Raw genomic sequence first — 15,787 nt, 5'->3', positions numbered from 1 at the left:
CGAACAGCTGGAAGCGCAATCGTTCCCGAAAAAGATCCCCTTCTTCCGGGTGGTTACAGAAGTGCACCATCCAACGATGCAGGGATGTACGGTTGAATGACATTTGCGAAGAGTTGATTCTTTCGCCGAATAAAATCGCTGCTATTGATCTTAAACCAGCTATTCTCTGCTAACAGTTTCAGTGGTTTGCTGCCGGTTGTTATTTCGATTGTCATCTATTCGCAAGGAAGCTGGTATGTTTTTCAACTTTCGACAATGATTTATGAATTCGAGGGCCCTGCTCACTTTACTCTTCTCCGCCAGATGGTTAGTCGTGGATGGTGTGCTGGTTCTTCTAAAGAAGTAAATTTTGCTGAAATCGACTTGAATTTTTCATTCTACTTCGTCTATCCTTCGAGATTTCCTTGTCATAAATTTGGCTTTTATTAACTATAAAGAACCATAATTTAAGCTCAATTTGTAAACAAAGTAATTGGGGAGTTTATAATGCCCTTTAAAAAGCCTAAAAAGCAACAATAAATGCTCTAATGCAAAACCTAATGGTTTTATGATTGCTTTTATAATGATAGAACACGTTTATAAACTATTTTATCAAGACACTAATATACAATTGCTAATGACGTTTATGCTTGAATTACAGAGCAGTTTTAAGGAGGGATTGAGAACTGCTTTAAATTTATTTTTAAAACAAGACAGTATTTGACTTTCTTGCCAGACTGTAAAAGGTTTTTAAAACAGCAAAAAGCTGAATTACTAAGCAGGAATGTTTTACACTTTGAAATGCTGTATTTATACTAAATGGATTGTTCATTGCCGTTATAAAACCATCATAAATCAGAGTGGATGCCAAATGGTCACTGAATTGTTACTTGGGTAGAACACTTTTCTAGGTTCCAGAGATATGAAAATTTGTCTATTTTTGAAGTTTTACAGAAGTTTCTATGTTCGAGATCTTTTAAATTGCTTGACAAATTTGTCCAAGACGTTCAACATTTTTCTCTGCTCCTCATTTTTTTTTTCTCAATTTCAACATTTCCTAATAAAGTTCTATGTTCAATCTTGCACATCCCGAAATTCAACCGATTCGCGATCTGGCTCTAAATTTTCAACGGTAGGTTTCCAAAAAATCGTGGCAGAAAAATGAGTACTGTGAGAGGAAATGGAGGTTCCAAGCTAACCTATTGATTATCCAATTAATACTGATTTTACAAAAACAAATTTATAAGATGCATCAATCATTTGTTTTATTTAATAAAAAGCTTGTAAAATGCTCATGGTGGTTTGATAATTTATAATATTGGCCAAAGCGGATCGCATTCAACGACAGATTAGATCGATATCTTTAATATCTTTCCGATCAATAAATGTCACTATTGGTCGCTTTTTTATTGTTTTAAAGTTACTATTTGGTCACCTTTTTCCGTTGTTGTAGTCAATACTATTGTTTAAAATACCCACTACCAGCCCTGCATATTGTAGAGGAATTCTATTCACAAAATTTTATCATTATCTCTATAGGGTTATTTTTGAACGCCTTTTTTGTTTAAGGTACAGTTTTTTTTAAACCGGGAAAAAACCGGGAATTGAAAAATGGAATTTGAATGGACGCCCTGTAATAGTCAACCGAATGTTTTTTTTTTTAATTTTGAACCAAGAAAACCGGCAAAAGTCGTGAATTTGGTAAATTTGGTAGCCACCCAAGATGAAATCCTTAGTAGCTATGGTGGTTTTCAGACTATTCTGCATTAGCATTAGCATCGAACAAGTTGCACAGGTGGTACGAATTCAAAACTTTGAAGAGCAAGGCGGATATCCATTAATGGAGAGATAGTAAGTAGGAAATAATTACTATCTCCCAGATAAAGACATATTCTGCTCCAACAGTTACGGATTGTCCTGGCCACGTCCTTACAACTTGTAGTGATAGGAAAGGTATATTAGTTCAAAATTTACTTAAGAGAGATGATGCAGAGAACGCTACGACTCCTCATAAATGTCTCGGGAATTTAGGAATTATGTTAGTAGGGAAGGTAAGCCATAGTCAGTGTTGCTGGCAAATGTAGATTTAAGGTGATACTCTAAGGAAGCCTTAGCGTGAAACATTAAAGGCACAAATGTCAGCTTCCACAAAACATACAAATTTGAAATTGCTACTCCTTGTTTGCTGTGCTACAAGTTTCACGCTAAGGCTTCCTTAGAGTATCACCTTAAGGGGCGACCCCGGCGTAGTGGTTAGCATCCACGCCAAAGTAACGAGCTCAAATCTCAACCCCGGACAAGTCACGAATGACCCAAGAGCGTTAAAGTGACTATATTAATAAAAAAAAAAAACTCACCACACCCGTAGCTGATTAAAATTAAGGAATTATGTTGTGTTTATCAATTTGTTTTATCGATAGAGGGGAAAACCCGTGAGTGAAAATAATGTTACTACCTCTTCTCCCGTAGGAACAAAACCTCTATGTCTTTCAAACTTGAATCATAATCAATTACAAATTTCAACAATTAACCATTATTCAAATGGAAGCAATAAAGTTAACGTGGTTTTCAGACTATAATTTCTCAAAATGGTTCGCAATAAACGAAAGTTTGTGAAGCACTCATCTAGTCTATTTCGTCTTGCTTCGTAGGTTCCCGAGCACACTTTTGATAATCTGTGACTTGCCTTAAAAATCCTTTGAATTTACCATAAAGTTCATTTGACCCATCCTTGAAGTTCACATTTTAATGAATGACAGTCAATTCGAGTAACCTTCACCTCCCAATTAAAAGTCCAGCTCTTTTGCGTACAAGATCAAACGTCCGAATGCTCATCGAAAGTAACATTTTGCACGTTCAATGAACATAACCCGTTCATTGTAGCATGTTGGCGTTCGCTTGTTTCATAGATTCTTGAGCCAGTTGTACGGCCCCAATCTCAACAGCATTCAGCGGGGCATCATGGAAGAGAGTGAGTCCACACACCCAAGAGTTCAGAGTTCCTCCGACACAGATAGGCCCATCGCCGCCCATATGCGTGTTCATTAAAGCCGTGCGGTTATCTAGCATGTTGCTAGAATTATGGTTAGCTGTGTGTTCATTCCTTACCCATTCGACAGACGCTCTCAATTGTACTGCATGGGAACAAATAATCAACTAACGAGTTGGAAATTGACTGCGGCTGTTAGATTTACGAGTTCTCTCTAGACAATCATCATCGCGACTAGAACGCAAGAAGCATCTCATCGTTTGTGAGATTGTTTGTGATGTCAGACCGGAGGAACGCAGTCAAGGCTTAGGCCACCCGTCCCGAAAAGGTTTCGCTGCTTTCCCCTTCTGTGTCTTTCCCATCTAAACTCACCGCGATCGAGTGCTCTGCTCTCACTCTCTATCTTTCAACCGTTCTTATCGGCACGAGGAAGCTAGAAATTAGTGGTAATTTTCTGTCGATGACTAATTGGCCGTTGTACTTAGTTGATAATTCCAAGCAAAGGCAATGCATTCTTGCTGGCTTGCTGGAAATGAACTTTTGCTGTTATCGTTCAGGCGACTCGTTTCCGTCCTCTGGTGGCGTCAAATGAGTGAATAACTCAAGGTATCGATCGCAAGGAACGTCGTCATCGTCGCCTCGTCTCGATCACGTATAAAATGGTAGGTATACTGAGATTGACGCTGCTGGATGTTCAAGATCAAATTCAATGCAATTCTTTCGTTCGATGTACTTAGCGCCTTTTACGAAACGGAGCTATGCAGGTGCTTACATAAGTGCAGGGAAAAAAAGGTGTAGCAAGGGATCGATTTGGAAGCAATTATAATCAGGAGAAACCCCCTTTGCACACAACTGTGGAGATAGAGCGGATTCGCAAAGATTTGCTCGCGAAGCAAAGAGTCGAAACGAGAGGAAGAAGTGGAATCAATAATAGTAATGTGTGTCGAATTCAATAATAATAACATAAAAATCAAAACCTTACCTTTCTATTCAGGTTCGAGTTGTCACTGGGGCAGTCGATCGGCCTTGGGCCCGTCCTGCTGATGTTCACGGTAGGTCTGCTCTGTTTCACGTTATCGTTATTTTTCTTGATCACAAAGAATGAGCCTGAATTGGTCGATTGTTTTTGGGGATGACGAATCATTCGAAAAATAAGAAGGTGTGTTAGAAAATGGCATATCAGTGTTGTGTTGGACATCGGCGTGCTGGAAAGTGTCGCCAATGAAGTCTTTGGTTGAATTTCGATGGGACACTTTCCAACACGGATTATACAACAACGTGGGTTGAGTAAGTAGAGTAAGTAAAAATAAATTACATTGATTAGGATCGCTGCTGGAGTTGGTTAGCGTTGGGTAGGAATTTGCTTGTGATCCGGTGATAAAGTTGGGTGAGTCTAAACTATCTGCCACTTGAATTAATCTTAGTGCTAGCATTCCTGTGTGGTGGGTTGTTGTCGTTGTTGGCATTTTTGATAGTAGTTACAGAGGAGAGAAGAGAAAAAGAAAAGAAAAAAACAAATAAAATCAAGAACTGTAATGTGCCGATACGGTGCGATATAGGTACATTCTGACTGACACCTGTTGTCGTTGCTGTTGCTGCTGCTGCTCGCTGGTACTGATGCTTGCTTTGCATTTTGCGAGATTGCAATGTTTTCTAATGTTATCGTCTAGAGCTTTTTATCGTTGAATGTTGGCAAGGTTACAAAATAAGTAATTATATTTTTAAGTTTTTAAAATCAGCAAAAAGTCATGTATACACCGAATTGGGAAAATTCAACACTGTGGCATCTTTCAAATAAAAGAGTGCGAAAATTTTACTGAAAAGCTTGAACTATCAGATTTTATTGAAAGATTTATGTAGGAAACAACAAAAATGTTCCACAAATAGATAGACTCAAGCATATTGTTTTTATAAAGACGAACCAATTTTAATCGAAAATATCTTCTTCTTCTTCTTTTGGAGTTTTACGTCCGCACTGGGATATTACGCCGGCTCTCATCTTAGTGATCTTTGAGCACTTTCACAGTTATTAATTGAGAGCTAGAGACCTAGAACTATACCATTTTTGCATTAGTATTATTGTGTGGCAAGTACAACCAGGGAAGTCGAGAAATTTGTTAACTCGAAAAATCCCTAGACCGGACCGGGAGTCCGACTGGAAAATATTATATATAGGTAGTGAAATTTACGTATTCTTGTCAATCTAAGCAGCGTCCGCGCTTCTATTAGCATTTCCTCAGCGTCACGCACACATATGACGTGTTTCTTTGTTTAAATCTGCTGCTTGCTTCTCTATCCATTCCAATCGACTGAATTGTCCAAAACTGTTTGAAAACGTTTTTACAAAGCTCCAAACTTGTCAGGTGATTGTGGCTATTGTCGGCAGTCTCTTTTTCTTCGGCCGCCTTTCGATTTGTACTGCGTGTTAACCAGCTGTTCTATTATCGGCAACACAAAATAAGCCGAATTTTGTAGTGCACATATTTCATTTATAGAAAAAATATAGCATAACGGAATTGCTGTCGTAAAACTGAAATCAGATTGAAGCTGGAAGACTTAATAATCGTGTGGGAAAATACAGTGAATTTAACGTTTAAATTTGGAAACAGTCAATTGCAATCTTATTGACGCTACTGAAAAAAAAAACATATCCAACTTATCATGTCAGCACAATTATGGATCAGCTAAAAACATTTATTGATTAGTCAGTCTAGCATGTTAATCGAATGGAAGTGATCCATAATTGTGGGATCAGTGTACGAGTAAGGAAATGAAATATCAAAAGCATTACCTGCACCAAAAATTAAATGTTCATTTAAACATCGCGTAAATCCTTGCCATTGTAATTTTATGCTTAACTATTTATAAAGCAGTAGAAGTAATATTGCCATCCACTATTTATATATTTTTTATGGTCACGCACTAAATATTTTGATCTTTTTTTTTTCGTTCGATGAAACACTTGTTATGATGTCTCCTTATTTTGTTTGGCCATAGCGAATATAAAATGACAATTTGAAAGCAATATGTATTTGTGTTTTTCGTTGATTTAGAGGAAAGTGGGGTAAGATGACCATATGGGGCAAGACAAATGCAGGCTTGATGGAGCCTCACTCGCGAGTTTGAAATGAGTCGAGCGTATCATTTTTCTGAGGAGTAGAATACCTACTGCCAAATCATTCCACTGAGCTCCAGAGCTTGTGAGCGAAGGGGGATAAAATGAGAGTGAGGTTTGCTGCCATTCATGTTCATAGTTTCTATCACACGCTCTTACTCTCACTCTGGGTGAACTCTGAGCTTCCTGCGTCGAACAAAAAAGTCATCCAGAGTCTCGAAAAGCGCCCCTCACGTCAAATCATCCTCTCGCTGAAGTTCACTCTCCCTCTCTTTTGAGGAGTTTTTGTTTACTTCTTCCATATTCCTGCCGCCACTCACTCGAGGTGACATGGACATGAATGTTTTAAAATCTCCAGTAAGTTTGAGGAGTTTCAGCAAGCCTGGACAAATGTGTGCAAACCACTGTGCGCGGAAAAAAAAATCTGGAAAAATAAGGGGTAGTTTATGGTAGAGCCAGCAAAACTAGATTAAACTTAGAATATTTTGATGTTAAAAAAATAAGGTTTAATCTTTGTTTCTGAGTCTAACATTGATTACCTATTAATGTAATATTAATGTATAAGGGTAACAATGTCTAAAATCATTCCATTCAACATCCAAAAATTCAACGAAATTCATGAAGTTTAGACTAATTTAATTACTAATTTACATACACACTATGAAAAAGACATGTAGATTTTAGTGCTCTGAGACCGACACATGCAGGCGGCCCTTTAGACATAAGATCAGTTGAAAAGGACGGGAAAATCAATTCAATCAAACGCACTTTTCGTCGAGTTGCACATGTTTAAGTTTCAGGACACTTAATTTTACATGCCATGTTGGTTTACGTTACATGATTTACATCAAAGCTGAATTACATCTCGTGTAAAAATTATAATTTCTAAGTGTGTAGCTTCAAGTAAAATTTCATGAACCTTGAATTTCTCGAAGTAGTTACCTTTAAAGTACATTTACAATTCTTACCTTTACAGAAGTTACCTTTACAATAGTTAACTAATTTTATGAAAAAATCGTAGGCATAACTCCATAAGACTAACAATTATACCCCATAAGTAGAAAATTGAGTCTGAAAAATTAAAAGTTTCGTTTGAATTTTAATCGAATTTAATTAAGTTTGCACCGTGGTGGACCAAATTCCTTACACTTCCTACAAAAAGTAGGCGTTTTGTATATAGATGTACGTATTTAGGTTATTTTCTTAGGTGTACGAATTTCGGTTCCGCACGGTTTGATTGTTCTTCAAGCATAGGATTACCCTTGAACCCGTCAACCCTTTAAGCTTTTGTAGGATTATAGAGACAATTATTTTCTAGTCAAATTGTGAAATTTATTCGAGTTTCGTTAGGGTGGCCATTTTGCCCCACTTGCCCCCATTAGCGTTTTTCTACGTGAGAGCGGGAATTGCGGAAAAATAAACTGTACTTTGACATGCTTAAATTATTTCGAATTATTCGATCGTAAACGCATGTCGAAATCAAAATTGAGGAACTGAATTCATTTAACACTGTCCACCTTTTATGGGTACTGATGCGATGAACTAGCACACACTGGCACATCTCCTGATTTAACAGGACCTCAGCCAGCTATTCTTGATATATTTTTCAAAACAAAACGGCAGCATTCTGGTCAATGCTTTGACTGGATATGTCGAACATTAAACAAGTTGAATCTTTTTTTTTTGCGATAGTTGTGCATCCAACTATGGAACGTCTTATCACTTGATATTTAACTGCCTTGCAGCAGCATAGCTTTGATTTAAAAAAATAGCGCTTGTTATGTGAACTTGATTAACAATAACAAACCTTAAGGACGGACTTATTATAGTTTCTAACCCAATGTGGATCGTGTACGCCTTTTAGGATTTCACTCATTCCATTTTATTTATGTTTCCATTCCCATCCCTAATAAGCAAATACCATAAACGAACTGTATCTCGGGTGGGTAAACTATCCCACAAATGGTTTGGATGATACCCCGAACACGTCGTTAAGCTCTGTTTTATGGTTATTTTTATTAGGGATTCCTATCCTTTTTCTCCCTCCCCGTCAGGCAAATGATGAAAAAGGCTGTACAAAGGCAAGACATAAATCATCCCATCTGTAGGGAAACGTGCCACCTGAGCCAACGTTCTTATACCCTGATGGGTCATTATTTTCGGCCATTGACATTGATATTTTTTAAACCTGGGTCGAAATCGGCCGTGCATTGAAACTGACGTGTTTTGTTTTTGCTGATGCTTTATTTTTCGCTTATTTTACTGTGTGTTCAGTGATCATTTAGTAGCACAAATGTAAAACTTCTTGTTGCTTATTTTGATTTAATTAGCAGAACACCAAAATTAGTAAAATCTGCTAAAATTAAATAATTATCACATCACCAACAACTCATGACATCTAATAGAAATGTTGTTGTAGTAGTAAATCCAATTGCAATTTCAACAAATTCTGTTGGAAATCTATGAAAAATTTATGAATTTATGAGAAATTTACCTTAATCCAGAATTTTTCATAAAGAAATCCTCTTGCGATTTTTGAAAAGGACATCAAAATTTACCCTTGGGAATTTTTGCGCCAATTTCTCATGGATTTTAAATTAATGCTCCAATTTTCAGCATGATCTGTTAAAAAGCTCTGTCCATAGGATTTTTTAATGGTGCGAGTGATATTCAAAGTATGTGAAAACGTTTGGAGAAAATGCATACTGAATTCTGTGGAAATTCAAACAACATTCTTGAAAACTCAAAAATAGTTAAATGAAAATTTGAAATTCAATAATAGTTCGGTTATAATCCTCTATTATTTTTCCCATAGTACATCAGCGCTATTTCAAACAAAACGCAAAATAATCACACAGGACTTCTTGAAGCACTTTCAGTTGAGGACATTTGAATAGCATGAGCACCAGTCGCCACCGCACGAAGGTGACTGTCTACAAGACGCTGATTAGACCGGTGGTCCTCTACGGCCACGAGACCTGGACTATGCTCGTGGAGGACCAACGGAACGGAAGGTGTTTTGGTACCATCTACGGTGGAGTGCAGATGGATGACGGAACATGGAGGAGGCGAATGAACCACGAATTGCACCAGCTGCTGGAAGAACCATCTATCGTCCACTTTGCAAAAATTTGGCGACTACGGTGGGCTGGGCACGTCGTAAGAATGCCGCACGACGACCCAGTGAAAATGGTTCTAGAAAGCGACCCAACAGGAACAAGAAGCTGGCGAACTGTGGCCATGGATCGAGTAGAGTGGAGGCGACTTCTTCGGACAGCAGAGGACAACAAGGCCTTAGCCTGATTGATAACATCCCACTGATCAGCTGTATGCTCTTTCTCGGATTTCTTTAAGTGATATTAAATGAGATATTCCGTTCAAATTCATACAACAATACTGAGACAATTTCAATGTACAAGATGATTTTTAAATATATTTTCAAACAAACAAAAATTGCATGCCATCAAATAACCCTTGTTGGCTTGCAATAATATTCAATTGTTGTTGAAAAATCACAAGAAATTTATTATAAATGTTAGTTCTTCTTGTGTTGTTAAGTCTCTCAGGGTTTGGCAAATCTCCAAATTAATTTGAAGGACTGCTATAATCAAATTTTTGTTGCCAAATCGATGAAAAATATTATAAAGTGAAGGAAGGTTCTTTAATTATTTATTTCATGTGCTTCTTAAAAAGTTAACTTTAAAAACAAATAATAAAAAAAAATCATTAAGATACTTTTACGGTCTTAGATTTGGCTCCTCTTATAAATTCTGCACAGTATATCAAAACAGTTTTTCGCGCTTTCTATACCCATCGTACAATATTTTTGATCTTTGTAGCCTTAGCACCCATGCCCACATTTAAATAAAATATACCAGGCCACTTTAATTTATTGTGACATACCCTGACATTCTTGGACATCTCAAGCTGAACATTAGACTGATGCAAAATTTGAAATTTTCGCTCCACAGTACTTCAACGATTCCAAATCGGATCCTGACTAACCTCTCAAAATTTGAACCCATTTTTAAACTGAGATGGCACAAACCATTTGAAGTTTGTATGGGAATTACTATGGTAAAACCAAGATTTTTGTTCATGTCCATCTAATGATTCACCATATCGGTCTGCTTCAAAAACTTTCAACTCTACTTGTAGGAAATTTTCCCAGCTACAACTTTGCTGAAGACCACTTTTTGATTAAATGCAAGGATCGAAAGTTATCAATGGCTCAATGCGCTGATGTCTTATGATCATGCTCAATCAACTGCTCAGCAGGCAACATTGGTGTTTCTGGTGCTTAGAATAGAGCACAAAAATCATGGCTACTATGTCACACTGCAAAATACAGTGTTGCCTACAGAGCAGCTGCTTGATCATGTCACCAATATCTTAAATAATTAATAACTTTTTCCTGTCTCGTTTTACATAGAAACGATTTTCAGCAAAGTTGTAGCTGAGAAAATTTTCTATGAGAATGGCTATCGAACTGTTTTGCAGCTCAATATGGAAAAAGACTAGAAGGCAATGAACAAAAAGTTTATATTTCCCATAGTAATTTACATGTAAACTTCAAATGGCTTGTGCGAAGCCTGTTTATAACCAAATAAGTTGTAACTTGAGGAGGCTAATCAGGACGCGATTTGAAACCATTTAAGCACTGTGGAGCGTAAAAGTCAAATTTTGCATCAGTCTACTGAACATTGCATTAGGTCCTAAGTAACATTGACAGATACTATTCGTCGACTTTCTCTATGTATCCCCACGGTCATGTAAAGACCTTCCCTGGTATTTTCAGCACACAGATCGATAAAAGAAGCTTTTATCTAGCATCTAATACGACAAACACAGCAAGAAACGGTTATGTGCTCAAGTTATTAACGAAAGAGAAAATCGACGAAGAGAATCGATCAATGTTACTTAGGACCTAATGCAATGTTCATCTTGATCTACTTTCCAAGTTCGCCTTTTCAGCTCAAAATTGAATTAAAAACACATTTTTGGATGGAAAGTATCGAATACGATGCATAAATCTGCGCAAACTTAACATAGTTCTGAGAAATTCAGTTAGCTAAAAAAAAGTTAGAGTATTGTAATAATCGAGATTTAACTATAATATTCAAATGTAATTTACTTCCATTTCCAATCAATTTTATTAGAAGAATTAACATACAATTGATTTTTTTTTTCACATTGGATCAACTTTCCTTAATTATCAAGAAGGGAAGAATGAATAGTATAATCATGAGACCAGTGTTGGCAAAATCGGCAATCAATTGATATTTTCCGCTCTCATGCGCTCGCAATATCACGCGTGATATTGGAACAAAATATCATACTTTTGATATTGATTTTACAAGCTCCTTTGATATTGCGAGACTATTCACAACGCGCAAAAATCAAACCGAGAGCTGACTCGACAGACACAAACATGATTCCGTTCCACATCGTTTTCTTAGAAAGAGATAGTATAGTTTGCTATCTTTTTTTAGTCTTCACCGATGGCAGACACGAAGTGACTGCTGCCAGCCGTCATGAAAGTTTCAAATCATGAAACTCAATCTCACCACAGTTTGTTGAGATTAGCAGTTGGTGAGTTTTGTTAGCTTGATATTCCAAGCTGCGATATCAAAGCTTGCAAAATCAACCGCAGTTGTTTGCTTGTTGACTTTTGTCTACGAAAATCAAGCGTGATCTTGGGCGTTGGTGAGATTTGATTTTTTGATATTTTCCCAACACTGCATGAGACAATGACACTCTCCAATATAAAATATTTTGAAGTACCGTAAAACGGGGTAGCATTGATAATCTTTGGAAGCATACTCTAAAGATTTTTTTTAACAAGAACTGAGGATCCTAAGTTCAATTCGTTAGTAATATGTTTAACAGAAATTATTGCATTTGCGCATTTTTTTTCTTGTCTTGTAAACTAACATCAGTTTTTGTGTTGGAATTACTTATAATACTCCATGAATGTAGAAAAACATGCTTGTCTAAAAAAGTAAGATCAATAAATATGACACTTTGCATAAGTACATAATCAGACACATCATAAGCAATAAGAAGACTACACTGGAATAGGAGACGGCGTAAAATACTCTACAGTGTGGATTCGATCCTATCCGATGAAACATTTTCATTGTTTTTAATCTGCTTGTTGTTGCACTTAAAACCTATTAAAACAATCTTAAGCTATCCGAATAAATATGAAGCTTTGGTCATGATCTGATAATCAGGTTTGCATTTATAAAAATTTGTGGATAATTAGAAAGTCAAAATCGGACTCTTACTATATTTGAGTTAATCTTGTAATGTGAGCAAACGTTCCCTTCCGTATAAACTAGAAACCGTAATAATGGTGTTAAGACATTTTAAATATCGCTAACATTAGTGAAAGTAGCTTGGGTTGGGTTGAGACATGTGTTCTTGTGACATATTTTTGAAATATCTTAACCAAACCATGTCATATAATTTCCACTAGACTAGATACTTTGATGATGTTTCATATAGTTTCTTCTGTTCTGTAAATTTGCCGGTTCCATCTGACTTGACTTCCAGAGTGACCTGATCAGTTTGACTTGGAACCTCCCTTAGCGAGCGTCTAGGAATTTTTCGTGTCGAAAAATTTACCTACTCCCCTGGGCAAGAAAATGATTGTACTTGCCACACAATAACACTAATGCAAAAATTGTACAGGGTTAGAAAACTCTCAATTAACAGCTGTGGAAGTGCTCAAATAGCACTGAGTTGAGAGCCGGAATAAAGTCCCAGTACAGACGTAATAATGCCAAAGAAGAAGAATATCGAACTTGATGATTCCTTGTACTTCAATGTAAATCTTGGAAAGCATAGTTTGCAATGCTAATATTCAAGACACACTGCTGTTGTCAAACGAAAGCTGATTTATTCATTTCATCGTACTAAACGTAGAGAGTTGTTTACACGGGTTCTTCAAAGCGTAATAAACAACCACGACAACACACGCCAATTTTCACGGTAGTTCCATGACTAATCGCCAATCAACCGACAGTTCTACTCACAGTTTCAGTCACAGATCAATCAGTGCGGTCAACATTGACCGTTTTTGGATCATTATTGGTAACATTCCACTCACTAAATTATAACACTTATATGCAGCAGAAGTAGCAGCAGCAGCAGCAGCAACGGCCCCGGTAGGTGTAAAGTAGATAACATCACAAGCGAGAATTGCAACAGTAATCGCACAACGAGAATGCAATCTATTTTTGTAAAAGAGCAGCAGCAAGACGAAAAAATAAGTGTACTGTTTATGAACATGCACTTTTACTTCACTTTGTGCAAACAACACACATAGTCAATAGCGTAGGGAGAGCACACACGCGCGCATCAAACCACCCCCTCGCACCCGTATCCATGGGAAAGCGAGGGTTCCCACTTATTCTTCATTCTTGTCTTGAGGCTACAAAGCACACACTACACAGTCCGTTTGGTGAATAGCTCAATTTCGTGTATCAGCATCTTTTGACCACTACAGTTCTTGCATTGGTTCAGTTTACATTCTGCTTTCTGCACTTGCACTTTCCGAGTAGCAGCACACCACCATCGGATGAGTGTCCCGTTCTCGAGTTGATAATGCTTTTTATCTCCTCTTTCTTCGGTCTTCTCACGTTTCCACACTATTATTATTGGCTCTTTATTGCTCGCTGTCGAACTCTGAGGCGAAAACAAAATCACGACACTCTCACTTTCATGCTGGTTCTTTTATGTTCTTTTTTTTTTTCGTCACCAGATAAGTTCTACTGACACTGCGACTACTGTTGCACAAACTCACGAAAAAATAGACTCGAAAATGTGTGTTGCCACAAACTAAAGGCTGAAATGTATTACCGTCATTTTTCACAAACTGCAGCTCGTCGTCGATATGTGAGAAGTCACCTGTGAACGAGAAAAAGGAGAATCGTCAAAGTTGGCGTTGGGTGGCTTGAGAGGGAATTTTCTTCTCGGTGCAAATTTTGTTATCGAACTTACCTAGTGTATTGTCCTCGGCCATGCTTATCAGGTCGTCACTGTGGGAGGTGGAAAAATAAAAAGATCCTCGATCAGGAAAGATGATTCTAATTTTTTTTTGCGTCGGAAAAAGGATGAGATTTTCCCCCACCGATTCTACACTCTCCTCGAAGTCTGACCTTCTTCCGTTTGACAGAGGTTTTTGCGAGATGAAAATTTTTCGAAACGTCAGTTGTCGTTTTTTTTTCTTCGTTTACTTACAGAAGAAAGGCTTTTATGGCACTCGACTGAATGGCAAAGGAAAGTACACGACAAATGTACTCACTCGAGTATGTAGTACATGTAGAGGGGTGGGAAATTGCACTTAGAAAAATGCTTCACTACTCGAGTAGCGTATAGATTCGACGATTGATGAGATTCACGAAACACAGTAGGCGCTGGGATTTAAGCGTAGTATGAGTGAGAAAAAAGTAGGAGGTGAGCATCAATCGCAGGAGGCGAGAAAAAAATAAATACTATACTGAGGAAAATTAAGGGGCTAGTCTGCTATAATCAATAATCTCATACTGGGGTGGTTTAATTACCTTATTTCTAAGCAATCGACATCATAGTCTAGCTTATTCATCTTGAATATCGTTGGAGCTACTCCCGGATCCAACGAAAACTATTGTCTCACTAGGATTTACCGAATTAAACCTATATAAACACTAAATAACACTTGAGCTCCGTTTCTGCACAGCGAAACTTTATTTTTTGCTCTTTTTCTTCTTTCCTTGGTGCTACAATATCCTTGCGTTATTCCTTTTGGTGCGTATACTGTTCTCCCCCAAGTTTCCTTGCGAGTTTCAAATCCGCTCCGGTTTACTCCAATAATGCTACTCTATACTTTCTCACACACACTCGCCGATCGAATGCTCTCTTTCTCTTGCTCGTCGGTCGGTGGTTCGTCTCGATGCCCTTAATCAAGCATACACATCCATGCACTGGCTGCTGGCAATGATGATGAACGGACTGTGCGCGGTCGGTGGTGGTTCAAAACAAACAAGGTCGGAATGACAGTACGACAACCGAATCGCGAACTAGTATGCCATAAAGCTGGTGTTGCCAGATGTAATGTTGTCACCGTCAAGTACGTTTCACTGAAAACAATTTTCCGTTACTAGTTAGATCGCAGAAAACCACCCGTGGAAAATCGTTAACTACAACCAAACACCGACCACCCCTCGCAAATCTCCGCGAAATGATCGGTTCCTTTTAGATGACACTAGGTCCAATATAAGCAAACAAACGATTGTACAATTGCGAAAAAATATATCTAATCAGTTACTGAGGAGACCAGGTGCCGTACGATGTGCGCAGCGCGACGGTTCTCTTACGACTGACTGAACACAGGCTGACTGACTCCGGAGCGAAGCGATAACTCTGACCCGTCCGTCCGTCCGCCGTCGTCAATGTTGTTGTTGCTGTTGTCGTCATCGTTGTCTCGGCACGGCGCGGCACATTGATGATTAGGGCTCTCCGTCTGGATAGTTGCGTCCGTCCGTTCCGTCTATCCATGCAAGCATGCGCTCATACCCTGGCTCATACCACTATAACCGGCGTCGCGATGAGTGAAGTTCATTTCACAGTGAACAGTGATTTTCTATGTACGTACGTGGTACACTTTGAAGCGTTCATTCGTTCATTCATTCACACATTTATGGCATTTGTTTACGATA

General features: G+C 38.0%; 1 protein-coding gene across 4 annotated transcripts in view; it reads right to left on the bottom strand.

Annotated features, from left to right (window-relative positions):
* The window catches only part of LOC135717356 (upstream stimulatory factor 1-like), a 52,017-nt gene extending 36,588 nt beyond the window's left edge, over positions 1 to 15,429 (bottom strand). Inside the window, exons 1-5 of one of the 4 annotated variants that reach the window (XM_065239374.1) lie at positions 14,654 to 15,429; positions 14,091 to 14,128; positions 13,950 to 13,997; positions 4,284 to 4,403; positions 3,951 to 4,075 (exon numbers count right to left, since the gene is read on the bottom strand). In XM_065239374.1, the coding sequence (XP_065095446.1) occupies positions 3,951 to 4,075; positions 4,284 to 4,403; positions 13,950 to 13,997; positions 14,091 to 14,128; positions 14,654 to 14,694 (372 nt within the window). In that variant the 5' untranslated portion in view covers positions 14,695 to 15,429. Of the gene's footprint in view, positions 1 to 3,950; positions 4,076 to 4,283; positions 4,404 to 13,123; positions 13,145 to 13,197; positions 13,420 to 13,441; positions 13,930 to 13,949; positions 13,998 to 14,090; positions 14,129 to 14,653 lie in introns of those variants that run through there. The other 3 variants (XM_065239376.1, XM_065239375.1, XM_065239378.1) reach the window with 3 other exon arrangements.
* Positions 15,430 to 15,787: the final 358 nt, after the last annotated feature.

Source organism: Ochlerotatus camptorhynchus, unplaced genomic scaffold (assembly GCF_037179485.1).
Source record: "Ochlerotatus camptorhynchus isolate MF236.1 unplaced genomic scaffold, CSIRO-AGI_Acam_v1.1 ptg000055l, whole genome shotgun sequence".
Classification (NCBI taxonomy): domain Eukaryota; kingdom Metazoa; phylum Arthropoda; class Insecta; order Diptera; family Culicidae; genus Ochlerotatus; species Ochlerotatus camptorhynchus.
This window is presented reverse-complemented; position numbering and strand designations above follow the sequence as displayed.